This window comes from Plodia interpunctella, chromosome 3, assembly GCF_027563975.2.
Source record: "Plodia interpunctella isolate USDA-ARS_2022_Savannah chromosome 3, ilPloInte3.2, whole genome shotgun sequence".
Classification (NCBI taxonomy): Eukaryota; Metazoa; Arthropoda; class Insecta; order Lepidoptera; family Pyralidae; genus Plodia; species Plodia interpunctella.
Window position 1 is genome coordinate 7,284,759 of NC_071296.1, and position 18,111 is coordinate 7,302,869.

The 18,111-nt window shown below is 34.6% G+C and overlaps 1 protein-coding gene across 4 annotated transcripts in view; it reads left to right on the top strand.

Moving 5' to 3' along the window:
* Positions 1-18,111, top strand: part of Sp1 — a 67,226-nt gene that overhangs the window by 25,537 nt on the left and 23,578 nt on the right. The window contains exons 1-2 of one of the 4 annotated variants that reach the window (XM_053769540.1): positions 11,289-11,456; positions 14,669-14,716. The exons of 1 other annotated variant lie outside the window; for it this stretch is intronic. In XM_053769540.1, the coding sequence (XP_053625515.1) occupies positions 11,382-11,456; positions 14,669-14,716 (123 nt within the window). In that variant the 5' untranslated portion in view covers positions 11,289-11,381. Of the gene's footprint in view, positions 1-11,288; positions 11,457-14,668; positions 14,717-18,111 lie in introns of those variants that run through there. 2 more of the 4 variants (XM_053769541.2, XM_053769542.1) reach the window with 2 other exon arrangements.

The following is an 18,111-nucleotide window of genomic DNA, read 5'->3' on the forward strand; positions in this document are numbered from 1 at the left end:
TATATAAACAACTCGTTAATTGAGATGGCGAGATAGTTAGTTAACAAGTGGTAAATGAAAATGTCCTCTTAATCATTGGAATAGCGATCGTGCTGATAACTCACTCGCTTCGCTAATGCATCTGGATTCTGAGACTGATTAAAATGACTTTTAGTCTTCAATAATAAGTTCAGAGATCTGTACATCATTTAGTATTTGTAACGTTTGTTTTTTAAGAATAAATTCACGATGCATCATGCACATCATGTTTTTATATATATATATTTTTTCATCATATTTTCCTTTGAACAACAACGCACAATTTTTTCTATAGTGTAGAGGGCAAACGAGCATGCAGGTCGCCTGATGGTAAGCAAACACTGCAGCCCGTGGAGACCAGCAACCGGATACGGGTCACTAGTGCGATATCGACTTTTTAAGAAATCGATAGACTCTTTTTTTGAAAGCCCTACATTACAATATAGTGTAGAATTGCAGTAACATCTGACACTGATTTCATAAATTAATCGTAATTTATTGTAAAACTAATTATTGTGTTTTATTTTGGTTTCCGAATGCTTCAAAGGATGCACAGTAACCTAATTAGTATTATGAAACTTGTGCATTTCACGCATTTTATGAACGTCAATGACTCCAGTGAATAGGTTACAAGCTCCTTGGTAGCCGATCGCAGTAAATAGATCCGGCGAAGAACATTAATCAAGGACCGTCGCGGGCGCAGTGACGCCGTAAATCTTGCTGCAATGCGGTGGCTGAAAAATTGCCGATTCGAATAAACATGCCACCGCGATTACGCCCACCGAAATATTCAAATGCATTTCTTTGATGCCGTCGCTTTTCTTTTGCTGGTAAAAATATATTTTTACTTCACGAGACTTTAAACATTTGTAGGTACAAAGCATTTTTAAATCGATTTAGCTTAGATCTTGACTTAAAACATATAAACTGCCTGTAACTAACTGGCAACTTTTGTTTCATTTGACCCTTAGAGTATGTTACGAAATATATATATATATATATATATATATATATATATATATATATATTTCGTGCGAGTATGACAAAAATCAATAAATCATTTTATATACTACATGAGCGCTATTATAAGGGTACATGTGAGCCAGGAAACCCGCTCATGAAGAATGCGCTTGCGCCCACGCATGCACATTGTATGCAAATCACGGGTCGCAGGTCGCGAGTGCGGGCCGGAGTTTAGGGTTCAGTGGGAGCACCGGGAATCCTGAAAAATCAGTTAATAAATATGGCCAGCGAACGTAAGTAAAGTAAGAATTGAGTATTGTTTTTGAGTAGATAAGTAGGTATATTATAAAATGATTAATAAATATGGAAATTATTTTATATAGTTGTAAGAGGTACTTATGTTACTTGAATTATTATGTTAGTATGACTCTGTACGGAACCGTAAATAAAATATCTAAAGTATTTTATTTTGAGATGTTCGTAACCATATCATTCGTGTGTCACGATTGTTTATAGGTACTATTTTTATCTGAATTATAATAACAATTACATATTTTAAAACAAAAGTTTTAAAACGAATAATAGAGCGCTTACCTACGTAGGTGAGTTGCTTTAACATCATCATATCTTTGGAATAATATCAAAAAGTTAAGGAATTATACATAAAACTTGCTTTTCGTTTTCGATTATTAAATTAATAAATGTTTATTGAAATTATTAACTAATTCGTAATTTACAAATGTGAACTTAAGTTACCCAGGTACTTTAAGTTCACATTACGTTCCATAAGTACTTCGTTAGAGTAGTAGTAGGTAGTAAGTTAGAATTAAGCACATAACATTGCTTGGAAATGTCCAAGTGTAACTACGTATGGCGTAAAATATGAATGGACATTCTGCTTCGTCATGACGGGATTCCCATTGTGTCTCCGAATCACGACGAAACACGACTTTACACGACGCTCACGACACGAGCCTAATTGTGAATGAATGGGGGTCAGAGATCGACGCGCCTCCACCGAAGAATACCTATTTCCTGTTATGAATATCATTTGTTATTAGATACTTGACGAAATTGACAAGTTACACCTGCGTGACGACACCCTAAGCTCGGGATAAGTGACATTTAAACAAAATTTTATGACCCAAGACGTTAACGTAATTGTCGCTCGTCCATGTCAAACGGCTGAGTCCTCCAGGATACAAGAAATATAGGCAATTAAATAAATTTATGAATTATCAGATAGTTTGAGTCCCCAGTTCAAATTATTTAAATAGGAAACTCAATTACGGTCGGTCGCTGTGCGATTCCGCCCGCAGATAGGCCCTCATATAATTATCGTGAGGTTTTTTCCTCACCTCCACTTTGGGAGTTGAAAGAAGTTTTCGACATTTTAACGGTTACATTTAGCATAGGGGCCGTTGTTCTATTATTGTTTGGTCTATGATAGCCGGAAAATTAGTACGAGTAATATTGTAATGGTTCCATCAAGATAATGCTAATTTTGGTTGGCTCACCTTGGATTGGTGTTATTAAATTCTTTATCTGTGCAATCTTTGACTCGGCGCTAACTCACTCAGCCGCTCATTTGTCTAACTTTAATTAATACACAATTTTCCATATCTCTGTGATCTAAGTAATATGAATATGAATTGGCACGGGTAAATAACTGTATGTAATTTTATGCAGACTTATCGTCATAACTAAGAAGTGACAAATTCATATTTCTCAGTTTAAGGTTATCTGGTTTCATATAGACACTTGACATGAATAAAATACGAATCGATAACTTTATAGAGATCAATAGTTCAACATTCTCATACGAAATTAACCAAAAAGGCCAACAATAATTCAGTTTTTCAGTTACCAAAATTGGGCACCGCGGTCGTTAAAGTGCATCATCGAAAGTGGTCTCCAAAAACGTGATGAGTTAAAATATCCCCGGATCAGATCGTCATCGACTTAATCCAAGAGAGATAGAACAATATACGGGCATTGCAGGGACGTCCAGAAATTTACTGTCCATAATTATAGGGTAGCCGTAGTTAATTGCAGGCCGGCCGTGCTCGCTCGCTGCTTTTTTTGACTAAATAAAAATTGACTAATATTCATAATAAATAATGAACTCCTCGCTCTCAGGATCCCGAAGGGATTACGTGTAGATTTTGGTCAGATATACGTTTTTTGGACGACCTTCGCCTTCCATATTTTTTTTATTTAAAAAAAATTGGTTAATTTCAAAGTAAAGCCCGATTTTCTCTATACGCCAAGACTGTAATACCTATTAATAAAATAATATCTTTGAAACTTAAATCGTTATTAATATTATTTACGGTTTTGTATTACCCATTTATTTATATTATATTTTTCAATGTTCAAATATGTGTGTTAGCAAACAGACTAAAGCTTCAGAAAGTAAGATTATACAATCGAGATTCTATTGCAGAAACGCGTTCACTTAAATCTTCCATAATTCAAAATTAGGGAATGGGGCAAAAACGCGAACAACTCGTTGCATGTTGCTGGAGAGCTTGAGGCTATCCTTATAATTGCAGGGTTTCACCCGAAAGCCTCAATTATAAAATAATAGCAGATGTGGATCATAGTAATAACAATTATTATCGCGCCGGTATCATTACGGCTGAAATATGGCCGATGTATGCAAACTTGATGCAGCCAATCTTCACAGGACGGCCTTCGTTGCTCGTCGCCGCACTGTCTCAAGAATAGTCGCTTGGCTTGATTTATTTTTACTAAATACTTATATTAATATTTAGAAACCGGGAACGCGTTTATATGAGAGAGAGAGAGAGAAACCTAAACCAGTGGTCAAACATAAACTGAATTTTTATCAAATACTTATCAATCGTAGGGATTGCCACAACACAATGAACGTTTTCTTTAAACACACAAGAAACTTTGCCGCGAGCGGAGTCGCGATATTTAGTAATAATCTATATATCGCTGTAGAGATGAGTATGTAAAATGTTTACAAACAAAGATTGAATTTGCTTACCTAGGCTTAGCTATAATGAAAGAGAATTTTTAGCGGTTACAACTGCTTCATATACTCACATGGTAAGTATGTTTATTCGATTGTATTTGTTTCTTTACTTCCAAATGAGACCGTCTAATTAGACTTACCTTATCAGTGTCAATCAGGAATTCAATTCCTCTAGATATAATTAGGCGGCTGTTAAAACCTTACTGCCATACATAAATGTAACTTGTAATATGCCGATTATTCACATTCCCGAACAAGCAGACGGCCCCGCCTCTTTGCAGTCGCAATCTTTATTAAGACTTCCTAGGTGCATTGCAATTGTGTTTTATTTTTATTAAATATCGCGAAAAACAAAAGAAGATACAAACAATGAGTCAGTTTTGTTTTTATATTATATAAAATGACGTTCAAATAATCCCATCGCATATAAAAATAATTGATATACGCATATGAAGATAATAGAAAATACGACAACTAAACAAATTGCGAAAATGCATCACTAAATACTTATTTATAGGTAGGTATATCGTTTTGACAACGAGAAGAAAATTGTTACAAGGTAATACATTTGTGACATTATTGAAAATTTCTCGAAAATTATTAGTAATATTACATGATTTAGTGCATGACGATTAAACTTGATCGCATATTTCCATCATTAATTTCCCTTTCGATTTTCTGTATGCACTTTGCTTTGTGATCGTTGGGCATGTAAGTTTAATTAAAGATCGCGTTTAATTAAAGTTAATCGAAGATCCGATGAGTTCGAGATGAATCGAATGAGTGGACGTCGCTCGTTTGGAAATAATTGCGATTCGCAGTGAACTCTTCGTTTGCGGCTGCAGCGTATATCTTGCAAAAGGAAAATATCTGATTCTATGGTTATAAAGTTATTATTTTTTTATTACGTTTAGGTTTAGCATTCTTGCTGTGAATAACAAATATAGATAAATTAATAAGGAAATTAAAATCGGTAACTTTAAACAATCTTTCTATTTAGTAACTATGTCATTTAATTTTTAAAACACTTTTATTATGTATACTATGTATTAGTTTTTTTAACACACTGTTATAGTGCTCTAAGCATTTTGTAATAAGTTCATCTCCGAAATAAGCTTGGGAAGGGTATTAAGTTATTTATGAATTAAAAATCGGCAAATTAATTATGCAATGTTTCTATTTGTAGTAACTAAATATGTATTATGTTATAACTATAACTTAACACACTGTTAACGTAAGAAACTTCTTAACATACTATTAACGTACTCTAAACCACCCGTAAGTAGATGATCTCTGAAATTAGTTTTCCTATTAACTGGTTGCTAAGAAGCGGTATTTCATCACTGTCATCGAGCAGTAGATACCGAGCGAATATCAGCAAGATCGTGAAGCAAACTATCTCCGTCATTACTTCGGCAGCCGAGCGATTAATCATCGTTGCTCTGCTCTACCGGATAATTCGGCGGCTGATTTAGTGAAAACCAACGTGTTATTACCGGATAAATCTCTATCTAGAAAAGCTAAGAAGGCCTAAGCGCATCTCTGATTTATGAACCAGCCCTCGGCGGGTTCCGTTTGATTTGTGTCTTCAAACTTTGTTGTTTTCATCTTTAGTTGAATTTAAATGAATGGCTTTAAAATTATAGCTTTGGTGTGTAATTATTTGTAGCATTGATTATTACTTTTAGAATGGCACGCATTTAATTTATGTCGGCGTATCTTAGGCAGTAAAAGTGATAGCACACATTTATTAATCCACTATTCTGCGATGTGTGAGAAGGTATAGCATTATATTCCCTAAGATCTAGGTATATGAAGACGAGGAGGTGGTGTTGTCTAGTCTTTATTCGTTTCGGCGCACGCGAGCGATGCGGCGCGGCAGTGTGCGGTGTGCGTGTGCGGCACATTGTGAGGCCGACGACTTACCCTTCGGTTATCAGAGTGATCGTAATGCTCGCAAACAGATAATAATCTTGATTTATTGCGGTTATCGACCACCACCTCTCCTCTCTCACCCTTCACCTCCCACTTTAAACTTCCAAACTTACCTTCTTCGCAGTTTGCTGGCGTAAACTCAGAACTGGTTATTGAATCCGAAGATGTTCGATGCTTATTGGTGGATAAGAAAATGGCTACAATATTAATAATTAATAAATCTATCGTGGGCTTTAGAGGCGTTTTCCATCGCGGTAAATTAATGAAGTCTTCCGCGGAGTGTTTCGCTGTTTAATAGCTGCTATTAATTTTATCTCAACAACGGAGTTCTCCGCGACTGTTCGTGTACCTCCGCATATTTTCACATAAAATATAGACGAGTAAAGATTTAATGAAATGCATCGGCAATTAACTCGTCCAGTCATCATACATAGCTGAACCATACCCACACACTTCTGACCGTTTTCAAATAAGTCTTCATATCAGTTAATATTTTAAGATATATTGTCTGTCGGTTTCTTTCTCACATTGAAAATGGACAGTATTTTGTGAATGTTAACATTCAAGTAATTCCAAAACAAAGCCGATACCTTATTTATCCAACAACCTTATGACCAAAGTACGGACAGCAAACGAATTTAAGAGGCTCCCCCGACAGAATGGTCACTCTTTAAGCGCACAGTAAGTATTCAATAAAACGTCAGTCATAAAAAAGCTCAGTGAGAGCAGCGTCCATCACAAAAACGCCAAGTAGAAGCTTGAAGCTTCGACAAGCTCACAAAAGCTCGTAAAAGCGCTCGACTATTATGTAGTTATTGTTATAGGGTGGAAACACCATTATTACACGGGAACACTGGTTTATTTTGTTGTTTGGCACGTCGGCCGTAGCTGTCAAGAGTGCACTCGTGTACTCTCGCCTCGCGCCTCGTCCGCGCCTCGCCTCGCCACGCCATCGCACCTCACTTATATTTTTAGTATTTTTAATATAAACAGGTAATGCTGAACTTCACTCACACATCAGTTTGATTTACGTAGCAACCACTGGAAATTGTTAACTTATTCCTGTTCATTTTATACAGCCTCACGTGTGGATTCAATATGTATAAACACAAATAGTAACTTGTCATAACGAAATCCTGGAAACACAACAAAATTTATCAATGAATATTGATATTTTACACCAATTCCTTAACCTGACAATCGAAATGCAAGAGAGCACTCAACAAAACATTTCAAAACACAATTCGCTCTTGATATTTAATCCTATTATGTTGTAAACATGTTGTCTTGGTATAATCTCCAAGTGCACATCTCTTTGTGGCCGGGCCTCAGTTGCCAGACGAGCATCGGAAGCATTCAGGTGCCCTTTATTCCGGGATTAAGCATTTTGCATAGGAAATGGTCGAATTCAATCGTTATTCTGAATGAAGTAAATCTGGGACACATGAATGAGGTGATCTCACGTGTTTTGAACGAAATTTGAACAATATTTTGGGATCATGAGGCTTTCTGAAAGAAATGTCGGTGATAATGTGTCGTAGATTTAACAAGTTTGATATAAAATATGATTGAAATACGACATGCATGCGACACACTGCATGAGATTAGAAGAGATTACACTACCTGCATACCATAAAAAATAGTTCAGATTTAAAAAGAAATTGCGTATAAAATGTGACACCAGTTTAAAATTTTTTATGACGCAAAAACCTTTAAAAAATCATGACAAGACGTTCTTTCTGTAAAGTTGGATATTTTTTAAAATTCTTTAACAGTACCTTTTACGAAAGCAATGTAAATGCCACATAGTTCGGAATGAGATCGCTGCACGTTGCAACGGATGTTGGTGTACGATTGCAACCGTATCCGCTGCACCCCTTTCCTAAAATTTCAACTGGATGTACACATTACAATATCTTATTTTATTTAAATCATTATTAAATATTGTATATTTCCAGTAAAACTGATATAACGACATTTTAGATCCCTGAACAGTAAGCTGAAACTGCGAGGCTATTTATAACATTATAAACTCAGATAAAAATGACATTAATGTAAATAATATAAACATAGTGTCACTTTTATTTATTCGATTTTGTTTTGGGGGATGATACTGTTCTCTATTTAAATTTGCATACCCATACCCGATGAAACATGTATGTTTATACCAAATTGTAAATGATGTAAACTCATGTTTTTGCAAATAAATAATCTTTGTCTTTGTCTTGCATACACTGGACTGTGTACCCACTATGTTACACTCCACAAACCTTATCTATCACCCTCTCACAAATCCATAATAACCTCTGATGCAATAAACAAAACCTTAAATTTTCACAATGGGCATTGTGCGAAAAAAATATAGTTTCATTTGTTTTTCGATTTCAATTGGGGCTCTGGGCGGCGCGAGGGCGGGCCGCCAGATGGCGAGCGCGACAGGACTTACTTAACTAATGATCGTAATTAATTCTTTATAAAAAAAGTGATTCGATTCCTAGAGATACCTGATTGGGGTAGACAATATTAGTTATTAGTGGCTGCTGCTTAAAACTGATTTCTATTGCGCAAAAATATATTTTAAAAATACGGTTAACTATCAGTTGCACTCTTGCATTATGTATAGGACTATTTACTTTCTTTGGATTAATGTACTATAAGACTGTGTGTATAATTAAGATTTAACACGTGTTTGTATTAACAATAATAGAATAACAGTAAGCTACGCAGCCCGCGGCGCACATTCGCGCGTCGCAACGCCGGCGCCGCGCGCCGTGTGCGCATATTTCGTGTCCAAAATAACTTGCCGCGCGAACCTCTGCGAACTCATAACAGTACACGCGTCAACTAAGACTGGACTTTGATTACAACAATTACTTGCGCACGCGCCGCCCACTGTACCCCGTAATCACTATCATTTCACATTGTTATTCTATATTCTATACAAAATACACGCCCTATCGACTGCGACATCTATACGCTTTGTCGTCACATGTGGCGATTGTAATTGTAAGTACAAGCTTGTTTTGGTATTGCCGAATGTAATAGGTTTGTGTTTAGTAAATTATTATTAGGTATTATTATGTTTATATACATTAGTCTCACATACATTATTAAAAAATACGATTTATTTTTACGAAGATTATTAAAAAAGACAATAATTTATATCTATTTAATTACTAAATTTCCCCACGCGAACAATATTTTTTCCGGAATTTAGATAGGCTAGAGTAATTAATTTACTGTAGCCCTTCTTCTTACTTAAAACTACATTTAAAAATTTCATTTCATTGAAAAATTTCAAGAAAATCGGTTGAGCAGATAAATCGTGAAGACGCAACAAACCATCGATCTTACTTTCACATTAAATATGAGATGAAAGATTCTCTCCTGTTGTAGACAATTTCCTCTCTTTATTGTAACATATTATTGTGATACTTTCTACTGGTCTCTTTATGACTAAAATTTAGAGAATATTGTTCATTACGACTACTATTTTCATTAAACTGTTAGACCTAAGTTTATATTATTATTCGTAATTGTCAGTCATTTCAATAATATAAATATCAGTTTCTATTTCAATATACTTAATTACTTAGTATTTATTGCGGGTAATCATTACGAAACTTAATTACAACTGACATAAATAAAACGAAGGACAATCCGGTTAATTAAATTACTAAGCAATCAAATGCAATAAATTTTATATAGGGACTATCTAGATATCCATTTGCCAGCAGATTTATGAGCGGTGAAATAAATAGATAAAATTATATCTGTCTTGATTTCATCTAATAAACTTTATCAGTTGATAAATTCGATTTGAGTCTATTAATGTTATAGTACGTTTCCCTATTTTGATTTTCCACAAACTAATATCGATTTATATTTAAGAAATGCTCTCCACGCAGCTAGCAAAATCATCTACAATATTTTTTTCTAAATCTAAAGTGTAATAAAATGCAACATTAATTTGAAAGTAACAAAAGAACATCTGTAAGGTATCACGTGACGGCATTCGCGTGATATCAATGGAAGGAGAGCGTATCCTGTCATAGGAGACGAATCCGCCCCCGCACAGATTGCTGCCCAAAAAAATACTAAATTTTTATAATAATCGCTGGGGTAACGACCCCGTATTCTTTATTACCAACCGGAAACGGTTATTGCTATTGAAAAAATACCTATTTGTAACTATTTTTTCGCTTTGTATAGGGGTTGGCGCCAGGTGAGCGTTATGTAGAGCACCCTTTGTAAATAAATGTAGCACTTTCTTAAAATTTTGATTAAGCATTATTCTATGCTTATGTAAATGTGAAAGTAAGTTTGCTTGTACTGTACGTCTTTACACGTCATCTACTAAACCAATCTTAAATTCCTGTATACACGTAGTGAATATGAAGAAGGACTTAAGTGACTATTCTTCTTGAAAAAAATATGTTCCCGTGGAAAAATTGCCGCAATGAAGTGAAATGAGCCGGGTGAAAATATAGTAAAAATGAATGAAGAAGAACTAATTCATTACTTTTCAGTTTTAACCACTGCACAGGCAATATTATTGTAAAACAATTGTTATTTTTTTAAAAAATTAGAAGTTATATAACTATCGAGTGTTAATATTCTTGTCAGGTATCGTCTCTGTCAAATACAACGTATAAATTTTGCAGTTGTCCCATTTTTACCTTAAAGAATTGGCATGTTACAATGAATAGAATAGTTAAGTTTTTGTATTTATTATATCATCATTGAAATAATAACACATAGGTGGGTGAATACAATCATATTATATTCGCCGTAATTTTATGTAATTAATATATTCAATATCAATTTGACATTCTAAATAATTGCATTCGTACAAATAAATATAAACTTCTGTTTTTGGGGGAACGATGGTTAAACATCAGAACGTAGACAATTCATAATCACACCCCAAATTCAGTATTTGATAGTACTGAATCTTTCACTCCTCTCTCGGGGTATATTTTCAAATAGTTATTAAATATATGTAACATTGTATAAATTATTTTTAAGGAGCACATTAAATACATTTCTTATTATTACTATAACAATGAAGGAAGAAAGGGGAAAAAATTATCCACCAGCGGGACACAAAATAGGCTTATAGTGAAAAAACTACAACAGTATCAATAGTACGCTTCCTTCCTAATCAACGGCATTATTTCCATAAAAAAGTGCGTAACGTAATGTTTTGCGTGCGCCATAAAAGTGCCCGCCTATGAATCCGCCCTGCGCCATGCGCCGCCCCGAAGTAAACAATGCGGCGCCACCTCGCGGCGGCAGAGGGAAGAAAAGAGAGAGGGACAAAACACTACAGTCGCGACGCCGCGCGCCCAAACCTACAATTAGTACTCGAGATTCGTCCGCGGCATCGATTCGTCACGTAATAATTGCTCCGTGAAAATTCGGGAAAATTGACGTGAAGTGGAGTGCCTACTCGGATGACATGAACTGCGCGTACTACCAGCACGGGGCCGCGCACCCCGCCTCGCACAATGTCAACAATAATTACTTCAATGAGGTAAAGTTGTTGGATATTTAATGCTAAACTGTTTTTGGTGTTTTTTTTACTATATTCTTTTAATTTATTTGCTAAGCTAACCTAAATATACGAATTCGGTTTACTTGGAGACAAAACTTTGTGTGAATTTCAATTACACTTATAATAAATGAAATTATTAAAACAAATTCGATATTTGTTTTCTTTTCAGACTTATTTATTTTTATTTCTTTTAAATTAATTATAGTTTTGTAATTAATTCAATTCAATTGTTTTAACAATTTTTAAAACGTTTTCAATAGAAAATCGAAGTTTTCGGAGAATCTAGATATAACAAAAATTCTTAAGAAGTATTTAATGCTATGACATAGGCTTATATGATTATGTAGGTACCTACTTATTGTTTATTAAATTATTCCTAGCGTATTACATATTTATTGACTTTAAATAGAACAAGATTTCGAAAATATAATTGCAACTTTATAACAAGATAATATTAAATTACAGGATTAATATAGATTTTTTATTACGAAAATTTAATTTCCATAAGACAAAAACCTGAAGTTACTTGCATTTTCTTTTAAACGACTAAACAAAAACACGTTTTTTTTCAAATAGTTCCCATTATTCGATATCAAACGTATTCAGATCTAGTTCACACCGAGCAAGTGAGATTGAACGCCAATAAAAAAAATGCCCATTGTCGGCGTTCACGTAGCATGACAAACAAAAGACGATCGCCGAAATGAGCCCACAAAGGAACAGCTCACACAAAGCCCAGAATGGGAATAAAAATATTTAATTGGTGTGATTACGACTCAAACACCTCCCGTGTCGACGACACGACTTTCTTCTTTGTCCTCAGTTATGTTTTTGTGCAATAGAAAGCTAATTCGGTTGTTTTGTTTAGCTATTTATCGGAACTCAGGGGACCGTGTAACCGTTGAGACGAATCTGTAATTGGATGTGAGAAATCAACGACCTGTGATCAGTCTAATTAACAGTTTTTATGGAAAACTAGGCTGAATTATTATTCTATCGATAAGTGGAAACTTATTATCGAATAAAAATTATAAATGTGGTGTACTTAGAGGTAAGTTGACATTTCATTAAAAATTGTTTTAATATAGGTAGCCGTTTCAGTGAGAAATAATGAAATTTTCAGGTATAATTTTTTATCTCTAACTAATAAACTTGAAGTTAATAGTCTCATCACCCGCACGAACAGTTTAAGATCTCTTGGATAACGAAAAAAAAAATATTTTTTTTCGTTATCCAAGAGATCTTAAACTGTTTATATATAAACATGCAAAATATTTTCTAAAATTGTGAAATAACTGGAAGACGTCATAATAAAAGTACAATTGCATTTACACAAGCCGGTGCGGGCATGTTTTGTTTATCTTTATGCCATCTGTGCATTATACAACTGACATTGTTGCAACTGCAAGTCGACGAGTAATTGAAGATGGGGAACTCCTACGGAACCTTCATTGAATTAAAATACCATTTCATCACTACATTTATCATCATTTTCATGTAGGTTGTCGGTATCGCTTCGTGTTAAAAATGATACTATGCATTGTATATAGGATCGTTTGAATCCCTTTATTAAATTGTTTAATTAGTCCATTTGAAGCAAATGTAGCAGTCACAATATAAAATTATTTCAATTAAACATGCACGACGTGGGGAAATAGTCTTTTTTCACAAGAGAGAAAACGTACTACGTATAATTGTTAAAACTTACTTCATTTATCAGATGAAGAAACTTCTATCGGAGTAGCTAATACTAAAACAAAGTTACAATTTCAAGAAATATTTTATTGTTATTCACGCTATATTATTAAATTATATATTTATTGAAAAATAAGGAAACTTTAAAGTTAATAATAAAAATAAGTTGAATAATTGCGATGAATTTTACTCGATAATATTTTCTGAATAAAATACATTAAACACATCATTAATTCATATAACAGACTTAAAACTATATTTGTGTTCAACCTAAATTGGATTCAGATTGAAGATAACAAACAGTAGATAAGTAGTCCTTCGCATATTAGGCGTAGATTGAAAGTGTAATTATTATAATGTGGAGCTAAAATATTTTTTGGCTCACGTTGAGCCAGTCATCATATTTAAATGCAATCCTTTGGACTAGAGGCAGTGGCGAGGGCGCTTTATATAAAAGGGTAATTATGTTACATTAGAAGTGTTGTTAACTTGTTCTAATATCGTGCTCAATCGAAAATTGAAACATATATTTTTAAATATAGCTTGTATTGTTATGTAACAAATAGAACTAAAGTGAAGCGAGGGTACCTAAAGATACTTTTTTGTTGACTAGATAAAAATTAAAATGCTTATAAATAATCAACTACTTAATTTAATGTCAATTGATCAGTTTTATTAATTACGTAATTTACTACGTCAGGTCTCATTAAATATATTAGGAATGCTTTTATGTGACATTAGAAAAAAAGTATTTGATTGGATTCGATGGAAAATATAGCTAATATAGGTCATCAGTGTCTACAGGTTCAAACTCTTAAGACTATTATTGTCAAATTAAAATTATTTCAGTTTTCTCTGCTCATGCATGATTTTTCCTTTCTCTCCATTTTTTTCATTCACGTTGATCTTTTTAATATCATCAGCCAAGCAAAAAATTAGTAATCTACTTGAATGGCATTGCCATACGACGCTAGTCTGGCCAGGGTTCTCCGGGGAGGGAGGTGCGGGGCTGAGGGGGCTCTCTGTTGGGTCTCGCAATTACGGGGGCCATAATTACAGGGCTCCGCGGCGCGGCGCCGAAACCGAGCGGCTACGAAATCTCCAGTCGTAATTAAAAACGCTCCAAATTAAATTCGCTTGTGTCCGACTTATGATATTAACTTTTTAGGGACTTTCTAATTAGTTTTCGTTTTTTACCTGTGGGAAATAGGAACAGGACCGCAAACCCCATTACTCGACTAGGTTTTCTGCTTCGTTTTTGATTGGATTAATTTATTATCCTCAGATTGATATCGTTACTAGTTTTTTCTCGGTAATAATGATGACATCGTGTAGTTAATGCACCATCTCATTGGAGGGACTTAATTTGATGAAGTAATTTATGGACTTTTTATTCACTTTTATACTATGTTATACTCCACGTGCACACCTCACACACATCAAAATATGTACTTAAATTTTGTTTTTACCATAATACAATGTCATTTTGTTTTCAGGTTAGTATTGACCCCGTGTCCACGGAACATAAGGACATGAAAATATTAGTAAGTACAGATATTTATTTATCTATTTAAAAAGCCCTTCACTGTGCTTTGCGGGGTGTACGTACCACAGAGAATGATTAGTTTGGGAAGTTGCAAAAAATTATTACGAAATTGACTGACCAATGCTGTATAGTCTTACTGCTCTGCATTGATTATGAAAAGATTATTGTAACACTAATTTAGTAAACCAGTAAACCGATACAATTACTGTAGTCAAGGCAGCTAATAGGGAACAATAGCATTCCCAAGGAGGGCCGAATCTTTAAATGTGAAAAGAGAGACAAAAATAATAATATTTTTTGTATCCACATTTCCGAGCGGTAATTCGACAATCCGCGCCATATCTCGTCACGAATCCAGGAAATTATATCGGAACGAATATCGAATGACTAAATCGGCGATTTTGATTTGTCCATTTTGATGGTCACTGTGAAATGGCCGACTGGCTATTGTAAGGCCTTAGAGGCGAGTAATCAATTTGATACGCGCTACACTCGCGCGCCTCTCCCGCTATAACTTCACAATTTATGGTGATGGATAAACACTCAGTACTATTATAGCATACCTAAAACGATAAGCATTACATTTCTAGACAAGACCATAATGTATGTAGGTACCTACTATAATATATTGTATAGTAAAACTTATTACAACATAGGTTAGACTGCTGAACTCATGAATCATTTTAGCATTTTAATTTTATTATGTATTTTATACATATAAATATATTTATTTATTGATTCCTAACGTATCTGCACAATAGACTTACTTAGAACTGGTCAGTATATATCATTCTATTGTTTACAAAATACCCGGAGGCTACTGTTATTGAATGGCGAACAATATAAATAAAACTAACACAGAATAATAGTCTTGAATCGCATATCAACAAGTTTTAGAGTATAAGACTTAGTATTTGTAATACAATCGAAAGGTTGGAGCGATTCAGCGGTCAATGAATAATGGGGCATAGCGAAGTGCACAATGTGCATTGAATGCGGGACGGGCGACGCCGCGGGCGCAGCCTAGCGAGAGCGCGTGTGGCCGAATACACTTCGAAGATTATCAAAGATTGTTTCATAATAAATAAATTACATTCTTAAGACTGGCCAATCCCCACACTCGCGTTACTATTTACTATTATCAATTTTAAGCGAAAAATAAAATAAATACTTACCACAGGACCTGCTGCGCTAGGTTATAGACGAAAGATCAAGTTTTAGAACGCAACTTTTACTAAACAAGCAGGTATGTAATCTTAATTACCTAATTTACCAATGAGAGTGCATACAGTATTTACATATTATTGCAAATACTGTATACATGAATGGAACAAACGAAATTAACAGTGAAGATTATAAATTTACATTTTAAATATACCTCATAATAACATTCAGGACGTCCTAGGTCTTATTATTGAAAATCGGAATTCTACATTGACAGGTAAATCTAAAACAAAATGTTGTTTTTCTTTCTCCTAGCGAGTGGTTCTCGGAACGTTTCGACCGCTGCGGCGGCTGCGCTGTCACCTACAATTTTTTTAAATTTTAACAAAGATAAGTACGACGCATGATAATAATAATGAAGATGATCCTCACGATCAAGAACATCTTTATGATCGTCATGTACATCATGATAAAAATATGAATTTAGTCTTGAAAATCTCATTAAAATACATATTACAATGTTTAAGTAAACTGGTGTCTCCGGCTAACAACTGAAATCAGTCACTCCCTCATATCGGCAATCTTCATGATTTCCCTTTCAGGGAGGTAAAATGTACCCACTAACTGGAGTCGGGTGAGGGTGGGGGTTAGCTGAGAGTTAGAATTTATTGACTCCCGGGAATTCGGACCACCTGATATGCCTGTTTATATCCCCTCTTCCATTTCGTGTCGTTACCTTAGGGGTCGATTACCTAAAGCTGAGTAGCAAATGACCGCAGGGCCCCAAATAAATGAAAATGTCTTTATTGCTCAAAAAAACATTTTACATGGCGCACAAAACTTACGCAATTAAAGTTAATTTCGTGAATTTATTTTAAATTGTATTATTACAAGGTTTTAAGCATTGTCACAATAGAAAAAATTTAATCAAATGATGCGTTCGATTAGACTGTAAAATCTGTTACCTTTAAGATATCACAAAATTAAGGTAAAGTACTGTTGAAATATTAGATCACAGCCAGCTTATCTACTTAAACAATGAGTAGCCATCACTCGTAAATCAATCCGCACACGACTATCAACCATGTAATTTACACCTTCGTACTTATTTTGCCGTAACCATTGTTTACGGCAATACTTTATTGTGCCGACAATCACGGACTGTCATTTCGATGACTTCAAAGTACTTTGGACTATTAGAAAGTTCAGTGTTCGGTATCAATGGGTGCTTATTATTTAGTAATGCTGTGATGTAAGTAATAGCGAGATTTTACTTTATTGACGAATGCCCGATAGTGGTTAATAAGCATATGGATATAAATAATTTGCCCATACCTACTTTACTAATATGAAAGTCTATTAAACTTATGCGAAGGACTTACTTATCCAAGAGGTGGCGGGACTACCTAATTTTTTATCAAAATAATGGTCACACTTGGAAAAGTAGGGGGAGGCCTTTGCCCAGCAATGGGTCACCTCCAGGTTAACAACAAAAATATTCAATTGAACGTACGTCTATAAAATGACAGAGAAAATTTTCCTTTATCTAAATATTATCACATTTACCTATTTCCATAAATGACATCATCTCGTCAAGCTATTAATCTATTGTCATAACACATAGAAGTATTTTGGGGTAAAAAAGTGTGTAAGGAGTTAAATATTTTAATCTTCAATCATGCCACTGGTTAACTTATACTATATCATTGGGTACTTAGGGTGAGTTGCACCGGTCAACTTTGACGTTGACTTTAACTTGCGCAGCGCTAACGTTTAGACGAAATGGCGTAGGTACTTATTTACGGCGCTTTTTTGTCCAGGTTAATTTTAGCAACGTGTATAATAGAGTTGAATATACCAAATATTCAACTGTTTCTGAAACACTCGCCTCAATGCGGTCCGGCGACGCTCACTTCCGGCTATTTCCGGGCCCTCAGAGGAGATCGAGGAGGATCGTTATCTACATTAGGTAGGTACTTGCCTAACCTACCTACATATTGTTTACTTGTTAGTAAATATCTTCTAATATGGTGAAATTTTGGTCATGTTATGGGTATTAGGTAATTTTGTCATGTTTTAGTGACTTAGGTGAACCTTTTCTATGTTTAGATTATATTAAAAATCATTCAAATATAGCAAACATGTTTCGATTTAGGTACATAATCTAACAAAAATTATTACCTACAAAACAACTAGTGCTACGGCGTAGCACATGGTCGTAGACGTAGC